Below are 23,851 nucleotides of genomic sequence, written 5' to 3'. Positions count from 1 at the left end.
CTTATAGCTAATCTCTATGTTTAATGCCATGCCTATCTATTCCATTTCCGTAGCAAATTTGAAGCCCTTTTATTATTTGCAGGATGTGGGTGTCACTAACTGGACCAGCATTTATTGCGAATCCTCAATTACCCTCAGAAAGGTGGGAAAAGGTGACCTTAGTGAACTGCTATGATGCACGATAAGCAGGTACATCCATTGTGCTGTTCGGAGAGGCATTCCCAGATTTTTACTCAATGGCAACAAAGGAACAGTGATATAGTTGCATGTCAGTATGGTATGCAACTTGGAGGGGAACTTAAGGCAGATGATGTTCCCATCAATCTTGTTGTAAATGGTAGAGGTTGTGTCTTTAGAAGTTGTTGCCAAAGTAGCCTCGGCAGGTTACTACCTTAGCAAAAGTATGTACAATTGACATGATGCACTGTGAAGAGGGAGTGGGCATAGGAGCTGGTAAATGGATTACCAATCAAGTGAGCTAGTATTTCCTGGATGGTATCAAGTTTGAGTGCTGTTCAGCTGCACTCATCCAGGCTAGTTGAGAGTATTCCATTACATTACTGACTTGTACCTTGTAGAAGGTGGACAAACTTTCAGAAGTCAAAGGACAGTTATATGACACAGCATTTTTAACCTCTGACCTGTTGCAGCCACTGCCTGAGACTATGATGGAGGCAGATTCAATTATAGCTTTCAAAAGAGATAAGATCATTATCTGAGGAAACATTTGCAGAGCTATGGAGAAAATTTGTGGCACAGGATGAACTGCTCTTATAGAAAGTCTGCACAGACATGATGGGCCAAATGGCCACATTCTATGATTGTAACAGCTGCTCATTTAGACCATAAGTCATAGGAGTGGAAGTAAGGCCATTCGGCCCATCAAGTCTACTCCGCCATTCAAATCATGGCTGAGGGGAATTTCAACTCCACTTCCCTGCACTCTCCCCGTAGCCCTTGATTCCTTCTGAGATCAAGAATTTGTCAATCTCTGCCTTGAAGGCATCCAACGTCCCAGCCTCCACTGCAATCCGTAGCAATGAATTCCGCAAACCCACCACTCTCTGGCTGAAGAAATGTCATCTCAATTCTGATTTAAATTTACCCCCTCTAATTTTAAGGTTGTGCCCACGGGTCCTAGTCTCCCCGCCTCACGGAAGCAACTTCCTAGCATCCACCCCTTCTAAAGCATACATCATCTTGTCAGTTTCTATTAGATCTCCCCTCAACCTTCTAAACTCTAATGAGTACAATCCCAGGATCCTTAGCCGTTCATCATACGTTAAACCTACCATTCCAGGGATCATCCATGTGAATCTCCGCTGGACATGCTCCAGGGCTAGTATGTCCTTCCGGAGGTGTGGGTCCCAAAACTGGACACAGTATTCCAAATGGGGCCTAACTAGAGCTTTATAAAGCCTCAGAAGCACATCGCTGCTTTTATATTCCAACCCTCTTGAGATAAAGTGCCATAACAGGCAAAAAACAAAGGTCCTCAACAGAATTAGGTTGGAGAGAAAAAAAAACACTCCCTGGTAATATTTACACTAACTATATACATGTATAATTATAAATGTAGAACAAAGAACATAGAACAGTACAGCACAGTACAAGCCCTTGGCCCACAATGTTGTGATGCCCCATTATCCTGCTCTAAGGTCAAACTACCCTGCAAACTCTACATTTTGCTTTCATGTATGTGCCTATCCAAGGATTGCCTAATGTCCCTAATGTATTTGACTCCACTACCACTACCGGCAGCACATTCCACCACTCTCTGTGTAAACAGCCTACCTCTGGCATCTCCCCTAATCCTTCCTCCAATCATCTTAAAATTATGCCCTTTCATTATAGTCATTTCTGCCAGGGGAACAAGTCTCTGGCTATCCACTATGCCTCTCATCATCTTGTACACCTCTATCAAGTCACCTCTCATCCTTCTTTGCTCCAGTTAAAAAAGACCTGGCTCCCTCAACCTTTCCTCTAAGACCTGCCCTGCAGGCCAGGTAGCATCCTGGTAAAACTCCTCAGCACCCTCTCAAAAGCTTCCACATTTTTCTAATGATGAGGTGACCATAACTGAACACAATATTCCAAGTGTGGTCTAACCAGGGTTTTATGGAGTTGCAATGTAACCTTGCGGCTCTTAAACTCAATCCCCCTGCTAATGAAAGCCAACACACCATTTGCCTTCTTAACAACCCTATCAACTTGGGTGGACTCTGAGGGATCTATGGGCAAGGACCCCAAGATCCCTCTGTTCCTCCACACTGCCAAGAATCCTGCCATTAACCCTGTATTCTGCATTCAAACTCAGCCTTCCAAAAGAAATCACTTCACACTTTTCCAGATTGAATTCCATCTGCCCACCTTCTGCATCCTGCCAATGTCCTCTAGGCAAAGAGGGATGGGCAATAAATAACGATTTTGAGGTGCTTATCCACATATCCTTGCAGGTGGCAAGGTGGATTAATGGGTTATTTAAGCAGCATACAGGTTATATTTGCCTTTATCGTTAAAGGTACAGATTGTAAGAGCAGGGAGATCATGTTGAAGCTGTACAGAATTTTGGTGAGATCACAGCTGGAATACTGAGTAAAGCTCTGATCACCACACTAAGAAATATGTGACTGCACAGAGCGGGGCAGAGGAGATTTACCAAGATATTGTCTGGGTTGGAGCACTTCGGTTACAATGAGAAGCTGGATAAGCTCAGATTCTTTTCCTCACACCAATGAAGGTCTGGGGACTTGACTGAGATGTACAACATGAGGTACATAGTCAAGTTGAATAGAAAGCAGCTATTCCCCTTAGCCAAAAGATCATAGCTGATAGGTCAATACAGAGGTGGCAAGCTTTTAAAACAAAATGTTTAGAGAGGATTTGAGGAAAACCTTCACCCAGAAAGTGGTGGTGTCTTGATCAAAAAATACTTGGTTGAGCGCATGAAATATGGGCCTTGTGTGGCAAAGTGGGATTAATGTGGGTAGAAATATATTTTTGACAGAAAACTGATGGGCTGAAGACCTCTGCTATTCTGAACAATTCTATGCTTCTTGATGTTATAGAGTGCTGGCCAGTGATGCCCACATCCTGTGAATTAAAAAAATCCTGAAAACTGAGCTGGCACTCTGGAGGTGATAAAGAATTTCCTTCATTAAGAGGACAGTCTCGAGATTCAGAAAATGGTCCATATTTTCTAGGATTTCATTGTTCCTTAAAAACGATTCAAAAGATAACCTTAAGTTTCCAGGTGTTTAGTCAAAGATCCATTTCCTCACAGATTTCAAAGAGTTGCCAATGACTCTGGAGCTCAGTTTTGAGCGAGACTGCACACACATCAACTGCAATGGAACCTTTGTGATTGGAGGTTGGGGTGGTCTTAGTCTCCCATTTACACTCTAGATTATCTTCATGCTTGTGGATAATTTGATGCAGGTGAAGTATAGCACATCAGCAAGAAAGATGTGTTAGTTGGCACAATAACATAGCATTATTTGACTGCAGTCCTCATTGAGATAGGGTTTGTGGTGGTTTATCTGAGGATCATAGCCAATGTGTCATCATGAAGTGCGCAGAAAATGGCGACAAATTTCTGAGTGCAACCAAACATAAGGACAACGTTCAATAAACGTTAGCAGTTGAAAGCTTTCTTGATGTCAAGAATAGCAATGTACAGGAGTTGATGCTGCTCCTTGCAGTTCTCTTGAATTCAAAATGCAAGTGAAGATCATGTCAGTGATGCCTTTCAACAAGTGAAGACCACAATGCCATCTGGAAAGAGTTCCTCAGCCATTGAGGAGAGATGATTGAGAGGATCTTTGCAATGATTTCTCTGCAGGAATATGCAGCAAGGCCCCTTTGTAGTTTCTGCAATCGCAACCCACCTATCTTGAAAATAGGCATAAATATAGTGTCCTTGATTTTCCCCAGCAGGTGTTCTTCTTCCCAGATGAGGGATGTAATATCGTGTAACTGTGCTTGGAGTATATCCCTACCATGTTTCAGAATTTCAACAAGAACCCCATCTGTTCAGGGGGTTTGGATTTCAACTATTGACGGCTTATCAACCCTCCTCTAGATCAGCATAGCAGAGGATTGAAACAAATGGGGTACTGAGGAATCAAATTGAGGAAATTAATGTTGATAAAAAGTTGAGTAATTCATGAAAAAGTTTTCTCCAACAAGCAACAATTTCCTCCCTGTCTTTGATTAGCTTCTCTACCAGCTAGGCTCTCAGCGGATTGGGGCCTTGGAATGCTTGAACCATAGGTCATATTCTCATTGTTATCTGTGTGAGTTGTTGAATTTCCTGTGCTCTTAACACCATCAGTTGCTCTTTATGTTGCCTGTTTTATGCTCTACTGCTCCCCTCGATGTACTTCTGCTCTTATTCTAATGTTGGTAAAAGGTACTGCATTTCTCTTGAGCCATGAAATTTTCAGTCAATGCATTTGCACTACATTATTTCCTGTATCTCTTAGACTGAATGAGGAAGAGGAGATAGGCTTCTAGCAAGTCCAAAAGGAGCAATTCAGCTGTGGACCTGGAGGAATGTAGGAAGTACAAGAGAGAACTGAAAACAGCAATTAGAACTGCAAAAAGCTGGTATGAGAAGGGACTCGCGAAAGAATTAGGGAGAATCGAAGATATTTTAGAAAAACACTAAAGGGAGGAACTTAACTGGGGAAAGCAGTGGGGCCCATGAGGGGCTAAGGACACAACCTGTGTGTGAAGCCGCAGGATATTGGAAGTGTGTTCAACAGATATTTTTCAGTTGTCACTCTGGAAAAGGAGAACTTAGGTACAAATTCAGCGAAAGGGACTGTGAGGGATTTGCACAGTTTGACATAGGAAATAGGGAGGTATGGAGGCTGTTGCGCTTAAGAGACAAATACCCTTGCCCAGATGAGGTGCGGTCCAGGCTGCAATGGGAGGTGAAGCAGGAATTTGCAGGGACTCAAACACAAATTTTTAATTCCTTCTCTGGCTACGGAGTACAGCTAATGTGCTTTGACATTTCAGGAAGGGTGGTAAAGATGAACCAGGAAATTACAGACCAGTCAGTCTTATATCTGGTAGGGAAACTATTGAAGAGAATTTTAAACGAGAATTAATATCCACTTGGAAAGGCATTGGTTAATTAGGAATAGTCACGTGGTTTTGTGAGATGGCGATCACGTCTAGCAATTTTGCGACAATTTTTTGAAAATGTGATCATGTGTGTGGATGAGGAAAGTTCAGTTGACATAGTTTATATGAATTTTAGTAAAGCTTTTGACAAGGTCCAAAATGAAAGACTGAGAAAATTAAAGCATATGAAATTCAAGAGAAACTTGGCAAGATGGATCAGAAGCTGGCTTACTAAAAGGACACAAAAGCTAGTGGTAGAAGGCTGAGCAAGCGACGGGAGGCTGGTGTCCAGCAGTGTACCACAAGGATCAGTACTAGGACGTAATTGTTTGTTTTCTATATAAATGATATAGGCAAATGTGTGGGGGCAATGTTAGTCAAGTTTGCAGATAACATCAAGATTGTTGGGTGGTTAATAGTGAAGATGATGGCTGTAGGCTGCAGAAGATATAGATTTTTGGTCAGAGGAGCAGATCAGTAGTAGATGGTATTTGAACATGATAAGTGTGAGGTGATGCACTTTTGGAAGAAACAAGATGAGGAAGCATTTAATGAAGGGCAGGACACTGGGTAGCTCGGAGGAACGGAAGATCTTAGCGTGATTATTCAGAGATCCCTTAAGCCAAAACAGCATGTGAACTGGACAGTTAAGGCGGCATTTGAGACACTTGCTCCCATCAATCATGCCAGACCATAGCTGCAATACTGTGTGCAGTTCTTGTCACCTCACGACAGTAAGGATGTGATAGCACTAGAGGGGGTACTTAGGAGATTCATCAGGATGTTGCCTGGGATGGAGAAATTGAACTATAAGGGGAGACTAGGCAGAATTGGATTGTGTTCTTTAGAGCTGCGAAGACTGAGATGGTACATTGAGGTGAATGTGATTATGAAGGTGTGGAGCAGGATGAACACAGCAGGCCAAACAGCATCTCAGGAGCAGGAAAGCTGATGTTTCGGGCCTAGGCCCTTCATCAGAAATGGGAGAGGGGAAAAGGGCTCTGAAATAAATAGGGAGAAAGGGGGATGTGAATCGAAGATGGATAGTGGAGAAGATAGGTGGAGAGGAGACAGACAAGTTAAAGAGGCGGGGATGGACCGAGTAAAGGTGAGTGTAGGTGGGGAGGTAGGGGGGAGATAGGTCAATCCAGGGAGGATGGACGGGTCAAGGGGGCGGGATGAAATTAGTAGGTAGGAAATGAGAGTGGGGCTTGAGGTGGGAGGAGGGGATAAGTGAGAAGAAGAATACGTTAGGGAGGCAGGGATGAGCTGGGCTGGCTTTGGGGTGTGGTGGGGGGGGGGGCAGATTTTGAAGCTTGTGAAATCCATATTGATACCATTGGGCTGCAGGGTTCCCAAGCAGAATATGAGTTGCTGATCCTGCAACCTTCAGGTGGCATCGCTGTGGCACTGCTGGAGGCCCAGGATGGACATATATTCTGAGGAATGGGAAGGGGAGTTGAAATGGTTCATGACTGGGAGGTGCAGTTGTTTGTTGCAAACTGAGTGTAGGTGTTCTGCAAAGCGGTCCCCAAGCCTCCTCTTGGTTTCCGCGATGTAGAGGAGGCCACAACGGGTACAGCGGATGCAGTATACCACATTGGCAGATGTCCAGGTGAACCTCTGCTTGATGTGGAAAGTTTTCTTGGGGACTGGGATGGGGGTGAGGGAGGTGGTGTGGTGGCAGGTGTAACACTTCCTGCGGTTGCAGGGGCAAGTGCCAGGTGTGGTGGGCTGTAGGGCAGTGTGGAGCGGACAAGGGAGTCACGGAGACAGAGGTCCCTCAGAAAGCAGACAAGGGTGGGGATGGAAAAATGTCTTTGGAGGTGGGATCAGATTGCAGGAAGCGGAAGTATCGGAGGATGATGTGTTGGATCTGGAGGTTGGTGGGGTGGTATGTGAGGACAAGGGGGATTCTTTATTGGTGGTTATTGCAGGGACAGGGTGAATACAGAGCAATTGTTCAGTTTGATTGTGGGGTCAATCACAAGGGGACACCAATGGATTCGAAGACAGCTTCTTTCCTAATGTTATCAGGCTTATGAATGGACCTGTATATATTAGACATAATCTTTCGGTGCACCTTCTCTGTAGCTGTAATGCTATACTCTACATTCAATTCTATTACCCTGATGTACTTATGCAAGGTATAATTTGACTAGCTAGTGCGCAAAACAATACTTTTTAAACTGTATCTTGGTACATGTGACAATAATAAATCAAATCAAAAAATTCAGAGTAAAGAGGAGTTTCAGAAGGGATTTGAAAAAAAAGAATTTCACTCAGCGGGCAGTGGAAATCTGCCTGGGAAGGTAGTTGGGATTGGAAGCCTTACAACCTTTAAAACACAATCTGAATGAGCACCTGGAGTACCACAGGAACAGTAAGGACTGCAGATGTTGGAAGCCAGAATTAATAGATGTGAAGCTGAAAAAGTACAGCAGGTCAAACAGCATCCAAACAGCACAAAAGTTAACATTTCAGGTCGAAACCCAAAGGATTTTTTCTGCACTGTGTGGCTATGACTATATGGTCATTTTGATCAATTGTGATGTTTCATGCGATCCAGGAGGGGGGACAGGCCATTCAGTCCCGCTAGCCTGCTTCACTATTCAATAAGATGGCTAAGTTGACTGCAACCCCAAATCTGCATTCCCACCTTTTTGCCCCCTTGCTCAAAAATCAACCAAACTCCACCATTAAAATATTCAAGCACTTTGCTTTCACCGTCTTCCAAAGGTACATCAAGGACTCAGGAGCACCAGAGAAATAAATTTTGGCACATCCTAGCTTCATTGGGTGAGACGTGACTTTTAATTCTGGATTCTGCCACAAGATGTAACATCACACACAAATCTATCCTGACAGCACATCTCAGGATTTAATGTGTTTTAATCAAGTTATGCCTTACTGTTCAAACCTCCAGCAGATACAAACCTAGTCTAATTTTCCCTCGAAAGACAACTTTCTCATTCCAGGTATGAATTTTGCTTAACATTCTCTGAAATACACTTAACACATTTACACACATCCTGATCAAGGGAGGCCAAACAGCACTTCACAAATTTGTTAAACTGGCATGAAGGACACATTGTAGTTCGTGTTGGCTGAAGGTTGGGAGATTAGTAATGATGTATTTAATGAAATAAGTCAACATTGCAGGAATATTAATGTCTTTGTTCATTTTCTTGCTGCGTTAGTTTCACTGTCTCTGCTATTTAGCAGCCAGGCTGATGTAAATGGTGATCAGAGATAATGGGGAAGTGTGGATTGGGTAAGGTGATTGGTCAAGCAGTTGGCAGTAGCAGTGTACAACAGTCAAAAGTCAGAATCATTAAAGCAAATACCAGTTTTAAAATCACAACCAAAACTGGTATTTATTCCATTTTCTACCATAACAAGTTGTGATCAATGAAGTTTTAACATCATTTTTTGCACCCTATTAAAATTACTGTTATTTATCACAATTAATTCTGTGTAAACAATAAATAGATAGCCCTGGGCTTTTCCTGCCTAGAAGCAAGCTATTCTTAAACAAGTTTGGATGGCGGCAGAATAACATCAGAAATAACAATTCCTGCATTCAGCTTCAAGATAAAGGATATATCAAAACAAGATCTATAGTCTAAATAAAATTCAGACAGGACTACTTTTTCCAGCATTCAGGGCTGGAAGATTGTCTTTTTTGAGAAGTCCAGTTATCTCCGACCATCCTTTTGACAAAGATCAACTAGTGGCTACTTTTGGTTAGTACCAAGCAATGTTGTCTTCTGATTTGTCTTTAATTCCTAAGGTGTGATTAGTCCATTAGCACAACCTTCAGTTTCAGAATTCTTTGCCTCATCTGCTTTGTTCAAAAAGCCTCACACCTGCTAAAAATTGTAGACTTCTCAATGACGTCAACACCAAAACATTTTATCCAATTTATTTCAAACTTCTCAAATTGCTTTTTTGAATTGAATGATGCCTCTTAATTGGATACATTTGTGAATTTCACTAAATGCATGGGGCTTCATAAGTCAAAACATGAATGAAAATTATGAAGAGATCTAAATATCCCTGGTGCACGGAACTTCATACATCTCCGTCCCAACCACACCTCATGAAAATCTGCTTCCCATCAATTTTTAAAATTCCATTCCCAACTTTTGTCTTCAGTCTCTGCCAACAACAGTCATGTAATAATAATAAAACTTCAAGTGATTTCAGAGCGATGTGGAAGGGTTTTCCATAGTGTAGATGTGGTGATGGTTCTTAAAGTTAGCAGTTGATCAATACAAAATTGTAGACAGCTGTGTTCAAACCTTTTCATTCTGAATCAAGAATGGTGGCTTATTCACCGAACCACAATACATTACAACAGGCTCCCTAAGTGGAAAGGGAGGAACTAGAAAGGGTTCAGAAACCTTTGCCACATTTTCAGGAACGTTTTTCAATGAAGGAAACAGATCTGTAACAACAAGTTGGCATTCCAATCTCAGTGGCACATCTTTAAAAACAAGTTACTTGGAAAAAAGCATCTTAGGCAAAACAAATAATGCATTCCTTTAATGACAGGTTTATCCAGATGTGCCTTATTTCATTCAAATATTATTGCCAGTCACTCAACTCCTTAAATCTCTTGAAAAAGATGCCTCTTGGAGGCGCTCATTATTAGTAATGCATAGATTTTCTTCATTCCTTTTAAACCAGACTTGTTTTTTCTACAGAAGGTATGATCTTACAGTAATTAGTGTCAACTTCAGCATTGTGTAGCACTGAATTATGACATATCAAATCTCTGCACATGTATTTAATAGCTAGACTGGAAGGTTTGAGTTAGAAGGAGAGGTTGGATAGGGTGGGACATTTTCCCACTGCAGCATGGGACGTTAAGGGTAAACCTCTTAGAGGTGCATAAAATCATGAAATAGATAAGGTGATTAACAAATGTCTTTTCCTTAGGTGGAGGTGTTCAAAATTAGGGTGCGTGTTTTTAAGGTGTGAGGAAAAAGACTTAAAAGGGACCTGAGGGGCGACTTTTTCACACGGAAGGTGGTTCGTATGAGGAGTCAACTGGCAGAGCAACATTAGATGCAGGTACAGTTACAATATTTGGACAGACACATAAGTGGGAGAGATTTAAAAGGATGCGGGCCAAAAATAGACGAGTGGGACTAGTTTAGATTGGGAAACTTGAATGGCATGGACGAGTTTGACCAAAGGGTCTATTTTGGTGCTGTCTGATTCTATGACTCCATTTGTACGCACATCAGGCTTTGGACACAGTGTTCATAATTACATGTGCAAACTGTTCATTTCCAGCTCATTATTGAAAAACATGTTAATTAAGCAATAAAATGAAACATACCTTCCACCTCCTGGCCAATGGACAGACCCACCCATTTTCTCTGTAAGAAAAATATAACTAGTTAATGGATATCATTGTTTCAACCAGTACATTCTTATAAAGAACAAAGGATTTTTAAAAAAATAACAATTTAAGAAAAAGAAACCAGAGGATCCAAGGACTCAGAACCGCGCAAGATGCATTTCATATTTTTGATTAAAATTAGGCTTGTTGCTTCAAGAACAGCTTATAAAAAAATACAAAAATAAGCATTTTTGCTCTCATGACAAACATACCTCCTTTCAAAAGTACACCTAGGCTCATACTTCCAATAATCACAATAATCCCTTCCTTGGCTGCATGAATTTCATGCTTTGTTAGAAGTGCATACAATGCCAATTCTAACAGCAGTAAAGCATTAGCACGACTCTTAACATTGCAATGGTCTACTCTTTACATAATAAGTTGAGCAAGAATGGTTCCTATAAAACAGCACATCAATCACCCCGATTCAACTCCAAAACATTGAATTTTCCCTATTTGTCAAGTACAGCAGCGAAAATGGTTTACATGTTTAAACAATTCTAGATGTGCTAGATCACATTCTTTTCCAAGTTTACATTCACAACTGAATCCTACCCCTGCTAAGTCATGCAACAAGTCAAAGCTGGGCAGTGATACAGTATTCTACAATTAAGCCAAATGAGAAACTTAGTTTAAAATACAATGCATTTGTACCTTTGTGTGAGATAACATCCCTTGGATGGCCAAATAAATATCACAAATAGGGGCCAGCTATGATACTACATGTAGAATAAGCTCTGTAAGATATCCCCAATAAACTCTCCCCACAAAAAACTGGCATGCAACTTGGTTTCTATCTAACTAGGTGGCTTGAACTTTTTGTTCAGCTTCCATGGAGGATAGCACCGTAGAAAACAGGCCTGAAGGGTTGAATGAGAAACTTCAGTTTATGAGAATAGATTGAAGAGGTGAAACTGTTCTCCTTGGAGAAAAGAAAGCAGAGAGGAGATCTGACAGAGGTTGACAAAATTATGAGCTGGCTGGATACAGTAGATAGGGGTAAGTTGTTCCCATTCATAAAAGAAACCAGATGAAGAGGATACAAATGTTAAGTGATGCAAAAGAAACAAGGGTGATGTCAGTAGTTAGGATATGGAATGTATTGCCTAGAAATGTGGTGTAGATAGCTTCAACTGAAGCATTCAAGAAGGCATTGCATGATTATTAGGGTAGAACTAGTGTGTAAGGGTATGGGGAAACAACAGGAAATTGTCAGTAAGTAATGATGTTCATTTGAAGAGCAGGTGCAGACACTATGAGCCAAGCAGCCTTCAGCATTTTTGACTTGAAATCATAAAATTTCTAAGAAATCACTATCAACAGGCTGGAATATAAAAACATACAAGCATTTATCAGTACAAACGGGGAAAAAAAAGGGCAGGGGGACACTGGGCTGAGTGCGAGATTAATTAAAGATGTCATGCAACTTATGCACAAAAGCCAATACAATTGCACTGTCAACCTTGAATCTCACTGGATTTCAGTGAGCTGTTGGAGTAAACCATTAGGATGATTCCTATTTTCCTCTTAATACACGAAAAGTTTTTATTTCTTAGGAGGATCATGAAGTAACCAAGAGGGTGCACTGAAGATGTAAAAATTAAGGCTGCAATCTAAACATCAATTAATGCTCTACAGTGAAAACTTAAGAGTTCATGCCAAGGAAATATTCAGGTCACTCCCACCTTTAAACACAAATTACATGCAGGTTTTGAAAACCTCTTTTGCCTTTATTAGTATCAGATATAACAAAAATAGTTCCTCATCTAGTAGAATACTAATTAATATTCAGATAATGCAAATGCTTGGCAATACTGAAACAAAGCTTTGAAAAGCAATTTGCCATTAGATCAAAACAATCTAGCCTTCAAACCACAGACTGAAATTTTTGAGCTCAAGGTAGAGAAGGTTAAGAAAAATGTAAGAATGCTGAAAATTAAACTTACTTCTAATTAGAGTCCGATACAGATTAGGGAAGAGTACACTTTAATTGACTCCTGCAGGAGTGCATTGGCCACTACCTTAAACTGATACCACTCTTGGAATGGGTGTACATATATAACAAAAATGACTGACACCTTCATACATCCATTACTGTGCGTCATTAACACCAACTGGATCAGGTTTAATCGTGAGTCTATGTCTCATGTCAAGCTCTATTAACATTCTTTTAACAAAACCAACAGAACTGTGGATGCTGTAAATCAGGAATGAAAACAGAACTTGCTGCAAAGCCCAACAGGTCTGGCAGCATCTGTGAAGAATAAGTCAGGGTTAACATTTTGGGTCACTTGTCCAGCAGCTTCTGTTTTTGTTCCTATTAACATTCTTTGAATGTCGCATACAAGACAAAGTAAAGTATGGCAAGGTAAAATCTGAAATCAAATCACACAGATGGATAGTGGGGTGTGTTTCCAAACAAAGAGACCTAGGGGTACAGGCGTATAGTTCCTTGAAAATAGAATCCACATGTGGACAGAATGGTGAAGAAAGCATGCAGCCTGCTTGCCTTCACTGACCAAACACTGAGGAGAGGAGTTGGGATTCATATTGGTTGTACAAGACATTGTGAGGCCACTTTTAGTGCACTGTGTACAATTCTGGTCGCCCTTCTACAGGAAAGGCATTGTTAAACTTGACAGTGTGGAAAACATTTACAAGGATGGTGCTGGGACTGGAGGCTTGAGTTATACGAAGAGGCTGAATAGGCTGGGCTGTTTTCCCTAGAGCATCAGAGGCTGAGGTGTGACCTTAGAGATTTATAAAATCATGATAGGCTAAAAAAGCCAAGGTCTTTTTCCAAGTTAGAAGTCACACAACACCAGACTATAATCCAATGGCTTTATTTGAAACCATAAGCTTTCAGAGTCCTGCTCCTTCATCAGCTCAAGGGTGGGACAGTCCAAAACTAGAGGGAATTGGTTTAAGGTGAGACGGGAAAAGTTTAGAAAGGATCTGAGGGATAACTTTATCACATAGAGGGTGGTGTGTGTATGGAACTAGCTGCCACAGATGGAGGAGGAGGTGGGTACAATTACAACATTTAAAAGGCATCCGGAAGTGTATGTGAATAGGAAGGGTTTAGAGGGAAATGGGCCAACTGCTGGCAAATGGAACAAGGTTGATTGGGATGTCTGGTCGGTGCAGTGTGATTGTGACTCAGAAGAATAAGCTAAGAGAAAGAGCAAAAACAAAGTAATATTCTGCTTCCATGATGTGAATACTTACACTGGAGAAACTCTGAATATATCAGAAGACAGCAATTGCAGCGAGATTCACTTGTACTTGTGTGAATGTGTACAGAAACAAAACAAAATGGGAAACACTTCAAAAGGATCTGTTTACAAGATTGTAAAAATGGTCTAAAGCCCTTCAGTGCCAAGTTAAAAATAAAGGTCACCAAGAAGACACCCGAAGGCTTGACCAAGCAATTAATTATAAGCAAGGTCAAGGCAAGGGTGAGAATTTCAGAATGTGGTACAGAAGCCAACGTCAAGGGGTTTAGCTTAGTGGTAGGAAGCAAAAAGGTTGAAGGGTTTCTCACAAAGGGGGTAAATATACAAATGGAACTTTTGAGCCAATTGGGAATAACAATATCAAAATATTCTCAGCAATTAAAACCAGAACCAAGAAAGGAAAATCTCAATGAGACTGACAAAGAAAGAGGCACTACAAGTGCCTGGAACAGTCAATCATATTAAAGAGTGAAGAAATCACAGGTTACGAGAAAGGATAATCACGATGGCTGCAGGCACTGAATGTCATTAATGACATTAAGGGTCATTTCAGCAAATTAGGAGGGCAGAACTGGAGGGAAGAAATTCCAGCTTGAGCTGTATGTGAATTAGGTGTTCACCTGAGAGGCAACAGCATTTTCTACAAGACCTGGGAGAAGACAGGGAGGTTAGAGTTGAGTAGAACATTTCAAGGAAAGACACAGGCAACACCACTCATTTTCTCCCCCCAGTTGGAAGCTGATGAAAGCAGTTTGGAAAAGTGTCATGTCATACATGACCAGGCAGACAGAACCACTTCACAGTGGACGCATTTATCCCCCACAATCCACCCCGCTAAAAAGGAATCAAACTATCTCATTAGTTGCTAATTGCTTGTTACATGGGTGCACGCTACAGGGGCACCATAACTTATCTTTACCTGTGGCAGACTGAAGGCAATGCTCCCCGGAAGCACAGTGGCATGACTTCTCACCGTGAAGACGAATGTGTGGTTCGGACTAGTTTTCACAAGCACGTGACTAAGTGGAAGAAAAAGAGGGGGTGAATCATATTTGAGAAGCAATTGAAACATATGTTGTGGACTGAAATTCCAAGACCAAAAGTGTAATTACAACAAAGGCAATTACCAGATTCATACAGAATTAATTTACGCTAGCAGTGTTTTTGATAATACTGCCCAAAAAAGATATTTCTGCATTTGCATCAGGCTGCCTCTTCTAGCTTATGAATGAAGAGCCAGTCTCTGCAACCCTATTGGCATATTGCAGGGGCGTAGGTTGCTACAAGGTAAGGACTGGTCCCTCATTTTTACTTCAGACGCTTGCTTTTCTAATTCAATGCAAAGTAAAAGTCTGAAATAAAAAGATGATATTGATTAGAATTAAGACTATGGAGCTGTCAGATTGTCTTAATATCCAACTGACATCCCGAATGCAAAAACCTCTGTCCAGCCCATACAGGACCATCTCATGTCAACCTAGCTAACTTTGCCATTTCAGTAGTCTTAGCAAAGGCCTTGATCAGGACAAGAGATACATGACAAATGCTGTAGAGATAACAGGAACTGCCAATGCTGGAGAATCTGAGATAACACGGTGTAGAGCTGGATGAACACAGCAAGCCAACCAGCATCAGCGGAGCAAAAAAGCTGACTTTTCGGGTCGAGACCCTTCTTCAGAGAAGAAATTTTAAAAATCACTCATGTCATGTTATACGCCAACCCAGAAATTTCACGGATTACAACTAGCCAGGCAGATTTATGGAGGCTAGTGATTGGACGAGCCCTTTTCTATTTTTCTGTGTGTTTATAAAATCTGGCAAGACTGCTTGAGATTACATTGTCACAGGCTTCATAAATCAACACAACCTGATCCACGCTAACAGCTGCAGGAGATTGAAAATACTTAAGGGATATCTCTGGTTTTGAGCAGAAGAGAGCATGGATGGAGAGATTAGCAGTGGAAATTTGCTACTGGTTTAGAGGTATTTAATGGGCTAAAGCATTTACAGTAACATAGTCATTCAATAATCTGACTTCACAAATTTCAACAGAAGGTTTAAAAAGTACGATTTACAATAAATTATAGAAGGTAGTCAAATTATTCACGGGAACCAACTAAAGAAATCATACAAATAAAACATGCAATATTTTTTGCAACAATCAGAACTTGTCCGTCTGGTAGCATCCTTCCCAAACTTTTGTTTGCTTTTTACTGCATTAAGGGGAAGAAGAAGAGTTAACAACAAGCCCAGAGACAATCTACTCCATTCATCTTGTTGACGGGCTTATAGAAGTCGTTGCAGAGAATTTCCATCCTCCTTCTCACAATACCCATATAATCAATGGAAGGAGGTATCAACCAGGAGAGCAGATGCTTACAAAAGTTTCCAAATACAGTCAAATTATCTGAAACAACGTGGAGTTTAAAGGTTATTCAGTTAAATAAATGTTGCTGTAGTTTTGCACTTACTGAATCATGTTGGAAAACCAGTTTCTTTAGAGATTTATAAGACGACTTGCAGTTCAGATTATTGACGCGGTTGTCAACTTGCACATTGAGCTGGTAAGTTTGTTTGCAGACATTTCGTCATCATACTAAGTGACACTCGCACACCTCTCGTGAAGCTTCACCGGAGGCGCACTGATGATGATAGCAAGTATGGTGATGAAACATCTAAGAACTAACTTACCAGCTTGGCAAGCAAGTCAACCACCAAACCAGTGCCACAGCTGTGATGATTCTCAAATATTCCTCCTGTGTAGTCATTGGTCCTCATATGTAAGCCATAAGGCTGACTGCTGGCAGACTATTCAACTATAGTTGGAATGACAACAGAGCTCAACCCTTTAGCGAACATCACACCACCACTTTATTTTAAGGGATCACTCTGTAGTCTTGGGATGTAGCAATCCCTATTTAATTTTAAACCCAGCAACAAGATATTCATCATTGCATTCCAACTCCTCATCAGAAAGTAATGAGTTATTCTTGGAGGGAGCTATGCAATGCACAGTGATCTACAATTCAAAAATTGTTAATTTAAATGTTTAAGGAATTTAAAACATCGCAGCTAGGTGAACTAGAGTTGTGGTTGGTTGGCTCGCTGAGCTGGTTCGTTGTTTCACAGACATTTCATTACCCTGCTGGGTAACATCATCAGTGTTCCTCCGATGAGGCGCTGTTGTGTTTTCCCACCTGTCAAACTCTGGTGTCCCTTGAGCTGGATTACCTCACGTCCAGTTTTCCTTCACAGCAGGGTATATATAGGGTCTAGCTCTAAGTGTTTGTTGATGGCTTTCTTAGTGGAGAACCAGGCTTCTAGGAATTCCTGTGCTTGTCTCTGCTTCACCTGTCCCAGGGTCCTGGTGTTGACCCATTCAAATTGGTGGTATTCATTTTCCATGTTGATGGAGATGAGTGAGTATTGGTAGTGTCTTTTTGTTGCCAGTTGATGTTAGTATACCCTTATGGTTAATTTCCTTCCCGTCTGTCCAATGTAATGTTTGTCGCAGTCTTTGCAGGGAATCTTGAAAATGACTTTGGTCCTGTCCATCGTGGGTACTGGGTCTTGGGTCCAGGTGAGCAGTTAGCATAGGTTTAACGTGGGTTTGTGCGCTACTCTGATGCGCAGTGGTCATAGCAATCTTGTGGCCAGTTCAGATGTATGCTTGATGTAAGGTAGCGTAATGAGTATGTCAGGGCAAGTAGTATCTTTCCTGGTGTCGTTCATGTAACAGGCATCTTCTGACACAGTTTTTCAGGTATCCATTGTCTTTGAATGCTTGGGAAGACGGACTCTTCTTTTTGGCATAGTTCTGTGCTGCTGCAGTGTGCTGTTGCCTGTTTAAATAATGTTCTCATGCAGCTTCATTTGTGTGTGTTAGGGTGGTTGCTGTTGAAATTCAGTATTTGGTCAGTGTGTGGGGCTTCCCTGTTTACCTTTGTTAGGAATTCTCCTTTGGTCCTGCATTCCATCATGATATCAGGAATTGGAGCTGTTTGTTCTTCCCCTCTTCTCTGGTGAATCATACATAGTTTAATAACAAGTCTCACTTTTAATACTGTATTTAGTTTTTCTCCCCCTCACAGAGTCCTGTTAGTTACGGGAAATATTTTCCACAGAAAACAGTGGAGGCTGGATCATTTAATTTATTCAAGACTCAGATAGATAGATTTTTGATATAAAACAGAGTCAAGGATTAGGGATGAGCAGACAGAAAAGTGGAGTTAAACCATGTTCACATTCCACATAATCTGCACAGTAAAATCATTCACGTCTTTTAGTGGTGGTGAAAGTAAATATGTTATGAACAGCAACAATTCATTCACTATTTGCATGTAGTAGATTGCACCTGTTTCTACTTTGCTATTGGATTAGGCTTTGATTTACTTTCTGCTAAAATTCGCGCAAAGTCAAATTGCTGTACAATACAACAGTAACTAATGTAATTGCAGCCTACCTTTATTGAGAAACATGTTAGGATACATGAATTGTAGCCAATATCCACAATAAACACACTCCTAGACACATCTGGACAGAGCTCAATTTGCTCAAAAGGAGTTTTTTTTTAAAAAAGTTCGCATTTCACCACTGATTAGAATAACCTTATTACTCTGCAAGAATTATTTCCCATATTCTCTGGACACTTCTTGCAAATCATGGTTAATTATTAAGGAGCTTTAATTATAAATCACCAACTATATTGTAGTCAAATGTGTCAGATAATTTGAGACTACTAGGTGCATAAGTACTCTATTCTTGAAACCAGTAATGGGTCAGGGTGGCTACGGTCAAATTATTTTTACTTAGTCTCATGTGCAAAATGCTGGTGACTCAGCATGAAGAAAACAATGCTTCAGTGCTGCAGTGAAAAAAAAGACAAGAGGTGTCTTCAAGGTCGGTAGTTTCAAAAAGCTTCATGATTGTGCGCTCTGGCGTAGAAGCAACTGGAAGAAAAATCTAGCAGTCTTCCATCTCAATTGCTCCTGTGGAGCTACTACCAAACAAGCACTGTGAACTCAACCTGAAAATCTAGTTTAGCAATACCCAGGGAAACTGCAAATAATAAAAGTGAAAAGCACTGTTTGTTAGATTTAGCACCAGATTGGACGCAACTAGGATTAGTTAAGTATTAAAACCAGTGCCGATCACAGGGTGATTTTAAATATTAATTCCATCGTAATAAATGAGATTACAGAATTTATGCTGTTGAACAACAACGAAGAGTAAGTAGTCAGCAAAGGCAGCTGCAGGAGCTTCGTAATGCAAATTCGAAGTGCAAATTTATTTGACAAGTTAGCATGCAACTGGTCCCAAACGTTTATGATTTTTGGATATTTGAGTCTTAAAAGAAAATCTCTCGGGCCAAGAAAAGTAGATGATAAGTGAAGCAAAGCCCTTTCTGACACAACGAAATTCGTGAAATTTGCTTGTGTTCAAACTAAATATGATTACGCAGTGTTAAAAGAACAGCACTGGATAAAATGCCTAGTAAAACACTGAACCAAAAAGACTCGTATCTTTTAATACACCATTGTTCATTAGCAGTTAATCAAACAAATATTCACAGCAAAAACTTAACTGATGATCCAAGTCTGGTAATTACAAGTTGGAAGGGAGGAGGTACTGAGCCAAGAGATGGTATGTGGTACAAACGCTTGAGTTAAATAGAACTTTCGGCTCCTAAACCATTTGTCCACTACTGTGGTGAGCTTCTTTGTAAACTGCATTGCTGATGACATTAACATTGCGAACTTGATTGACAAATGGTAGTACTTTGTGCTCTTTTGGGAATACTACAAAAAGATTATGGCTTCTATAGAGAGTGAAGCTTCATGAAGTTTATAACAGAGACAAAGATTCTTGTTACAATGATAAACATGAAAAACTAGGACTGCATTCTCTGCAATGGTGGCATACAGGTCTAAGTATCAGCATTGGAGGGAAGTGAAAGCTTATATATTCCCATTGGTCTGTGAATGCACAAAGGAAAATTAATTTAGGTCCAAACCTCAGAGCATAAATCACAAAATTATACTACAAGAATTATAAAGACCTTAGATCACCAAACATGATTGCCACAGCTAAATAAATGTCAAGATGATTACAAAATTTCACAAAAAAAAATCACCAAGGGAAACAGCAAAGAAATGGAACGTGAACAAGAAATTCTGATGCTGAAATAGTACGGGCTTTGCATGACGGGCCAAATAGCCTTTTCCTGTGCTGGCATTTCTCGGATTTCCTAAACTGCATAAATGCAAAAGGAGGGGAAGAAAGAAAATGATCTGAAATAACTTTGTTGTAGCAATATCATCAGAACCGTGGAGAGCACACAGTGCTAACCAATGGCAGCTGCCAGCCAGGATTAAAGGATAAATACACCACTGAGAAACAGCTGTTGAGATTTGCTGACACCAAACCAGGCAAATATCACTATTCAAGCAGCATTTAAGACTGACCACAAAGCAAGGAAAAAAAATTAAAAATTCAACTGAATAATCACATGAATATTCATCAGGCGTTACTGAAAAGAAGAATACACAAGCTCATGGTTCCAAAGCAATACAAGTTACTGACCTTCCTTGTCTTAATGAAAATAAAAAGTTATAATCAACACATTGGTTGTACAACTCTGATTTGTTTGAATACCAAAATTATAACAAAGGTTATGTGGAATTGTAAAAAAAAATCAAGTATGAATTGTAGCACTTTTGTCATTTGAACCATTTCTATGCCAGCAGGGAAGGAAGTTGGACGGTTGTAAAGAAGATCTGCTTCATTTTATAAATCTCACAATTCTAGAAACTCAAAAATATATAACTTAGAAGGTTTCAAAATCACTTCAGCTTTAGCCTGTTACTGTTCATATGGCATGAAGGCCTGCACAAGATGGAAGGATAAGGGAAATACACATTTACAATTTCTTACTGCCACAGGTACTGGCTAAAAGCACTAAAACTATAAATAAATTTGTCGCAAAGAGTTAATTTTTTAAAAAGGCAGAAGCAATTTTTGATATAAGCATTGATAAACATCCAGCATAATCCATCAGGAAGATTAATAAAGACATAGCCTCCAGGATGCACATGGCAGAAGGCTGGGAACATTATGCTGCTGCAGATATCTGTGCCAATAGTCCAAAAGTCTTTCATGAATAGGGCTCATGATGTATTTTTTCTAGTATTATTTGGAAACTTGAGATGCAACATGTGCAGAACCATGTAGAGCTTTAAGTTTGTCATTCCCTTTCGAAGGGGAGAAACATCCCAGATGCCAGTGAACATGCAGATTTCTTTCAGACAGGCGCAGATCTTTCACAGAAGAGAAGCCTTTGAGAGCAACCGTGCAATTGAGCAGTCGCCTAAACATTCAGGGCAGCAGCAAAGTCACCTTCAGTGAGTTAATGCCACTGAGAGAAAGATCCAAAAACAGAAAGCTATGGAAGAGGAGTTAAAGGAATCCACATTAAGAAATACATGAGCACTTTGTCTGAGTGTCTCATGGGAACATTAAATACAGAAGTTGGCTGGAAAGAAACTAAGTCCAGTCAGGGCAAATGAAGAAAAATTAAATTTAAAACAGCATGAGCCTTCACAAGGTTTCAGATGTATAATGTTGTTGTTAAAGGGTGAATCTTTATTTCAGACACTTGTAACAAAACGGTTTCAACTAGCTCCTGTACAGCACACAACACTTTGCTTTACTTTTTCCTTTTAGGTGACAAGCTTTGGTTTTGTTTTGTCAAAAGTAGATTGAACACATTCACGAGAGGCTGCGAGACAATGCAGTAGCCAAATTGCAAAAACTAAAAATTATGGTCCATCAAACCAGCTTTCACTCAAACTTGATTTGCACAGTCTTACCATCAGCTGGGACCATAACGTTGCTTTGCACCTGGACTTTTTGTATAGTTCATACTTCTTTTGTGCTGTAGGTAGAATAATAAGGTAGGGTAAAAACAAAGAAAGATGGTTTGAGGGAACGTCAGCAGTTATTGGAGATATAACTAAGAAGTCCTGACATTTTCTTTTCAGTGAATCATTTTGCCTAGTCACACAATGACACCCTCCAGCAGGATACTGCAAGCAAGATAGCTAGTGTCAAATTTATTTATTGGCATCTTTGCAGAGCTTTTGTGATGAATCAAACTGTTAAAATACAACTGCAATTATTTGTACATTCCTATCTAGACCAAGCACTGCAGAGTCAGGATACTGCTGACCTTAGAAAACAAACAGTCCAGTTGCAAATTTCCACTCATGAATCAGAAGAATTCCAACAATGTATTCAGCTACTTTATCTTGAAATAATGGGAGAGATCAGGTTTGCAAATGCATAGCCAGTCTGCCATGTTGCAAAGCCTTGTCATGCTACGCAGAAAGCTGTAAGGCAGAAAGGAACAATTGACTTTAGCATGGAATAGTTGGATTGTTATGTGGAATTAAGAGGAACGCAATCAATCAAAAACTATGGCTAATACTGCGAGCCAACAACTCTGCCAGAATATCTGTAACACCACACAAAAAAAAATTTGCCACAGTCATGCAGGCCTGAATGAAGATTTGGCCGATCATAAGGAACACTTCGACTCAATCGCTTATGCCTATACTGTTCAGGAATATGGGAACAACAGTTAGCAGTATGTTGAGTGTGATGATATCATACCCTCAAATATAGCAGTAGCTTCAAACTGCAGTTTCAGATGAGCCAACTAAAAATTGGTAGTCCTGGGACAAGTGCTCCTCCAGTCAATGAAGGACCAGTTACAACATACCATCACCTAGTTTAGAAGATGCTAATTCTGGCTCAGCTGGCATGTGGGTGATAGCTATAATTCCAGTCAAATCAATATATAAGAAAAACAGAATAAAAACAGAACTGTAGTGGGTAGTGCAGCTGTGAAAGTGTCGCCAAAAATATGTACTCCATTGCATGTACAGCGGTTTGTTAAATTTCTTTCAACTATTAGCCAGTACAGAATTGGAGCCTTTTAAATTAGACTGTTAATTACTGAGACACAGCCAATAATAAACAGAACTATCCCTCACCCCGGCCCATGCCATTGCAAGCATCAAAACACAGGACCCTGGGGTTTGCAGGACTTGCATTACAAAGTTTGTACCAAAAATGCAATACCTCGCATTTATCCAGATTGAACTCCATCTGCCATTTTTCAGCCCATTGACCCTTTTGTAACCCTAGAAAACTTTCTTCACTGACTACTACGCAACTAATTTTGGTGTTGTCTGCAAACTTACTAACCATGCCTTCTATATTCTCGCCCAAATCACTTATATAAATGACAAATAAAGAGGACTCAGAACTAATCCCTGTGGAGCACCGCTGATGACAGGCCTCCTGTCCAAATAGCAACCTTCCACCATCACACTCTGTCATTCAGCCAATTATGGATCCAATTGGCAAGGTCACCCTGAAACAATGAAACCTAACATTACTAATTATCTACCATACATAACTTTGTGGAAGTTCTTTCACTTATCCAAAACTTCTTGATAACTTAAATAATCAGACATGTAACACATCCATGTGAATAAATGATGCTTTTATTCTAGGAAAAAGGGCTTTTTATACTTTTGACTGATATCCCTTCAGAGACCTCAGTCATTTTAACTTAAATCATCAAGTGGGTTTTATGTTCCACTCAATGGTACAATCATAGTCTATCCCATTAAAGAGGCAGCTCACGAGATTAGCAGCAAAGTTCATTTTACATTTCTCCCAATTTTACTGTTTGTTCACGTCAATGTGTGTAACATTGGGAAAGTGTGACATTAGCACCATCTGATTGTGTCGGCTTCCCATTTGGTGAGCATTGGACTGCTGGTATTATCATTAGACTATTGATCCAGACACCCAAGTAATGCTCAGGGGATCTGGGGTTGAATACCATCATAACAGATGGCAAAGTTTAAATTCAATTTCAAAAAGAGAAGAATTTGGAGTTAAGCATCTAATGATGGCCATGAAACTATTGTTGGTTGTTGGGAAAAAAATCTAGTTCACTAATGTCCTTTAGGGAAGGAAACTATCATTCTGACCAGTC

At 40.3% G+C, this 23,851-nt stretch overlaps 1 protein-coding gene across 1 annotated transcript in view; it reads right to left on the bottom strand.

Annotated features, from left to right (window-relative positions):
* Nucleotides 1-23,851, bottom strand: part of LOC125466299 (vesicle-fusing ATPase) — a 223,030-nt gene that overhangs the window by 182,973 nt on the left and 16,206 nt on the right. The window contains exons 3-4 of the mRNA XM_048560618.2: nt 14,702-14,801; nt 10,484-10,523 (exon numbers count right to left, since the gene is read on the bottom strand). Of these exons, the coding sequence (XP_048416575.1) occupies nt 10,484-10,523; nt 14,702-14,801 (140 nt within the window). The remainder of the gene's footprint in view (nt 1-10,483; nt 10,524-14,701; nt 14,802-23,851) is intronic.

Source organism: Stegostoma tigrinum, chromosome 31, assembly GCF_030684315.1.
Source record: "Stegostoma tigrinum isolate sSteTig4 chromosome 31, sSteTig4.hap1, whole genome shotgun sequence".
NCBI classification, from domain to species: domain Eukaryota; kingdom Metazoa; phylum Chordata; class Chondrichthyes; order Orectolobiformes; family Stegostomatidae; genus Stegostoma; species Stegostoma tigrinum.
Note: the sequence above shows the minus strand (reverse complement) of the source record. Positions and strands in the feature narration are given on the sequence as shown.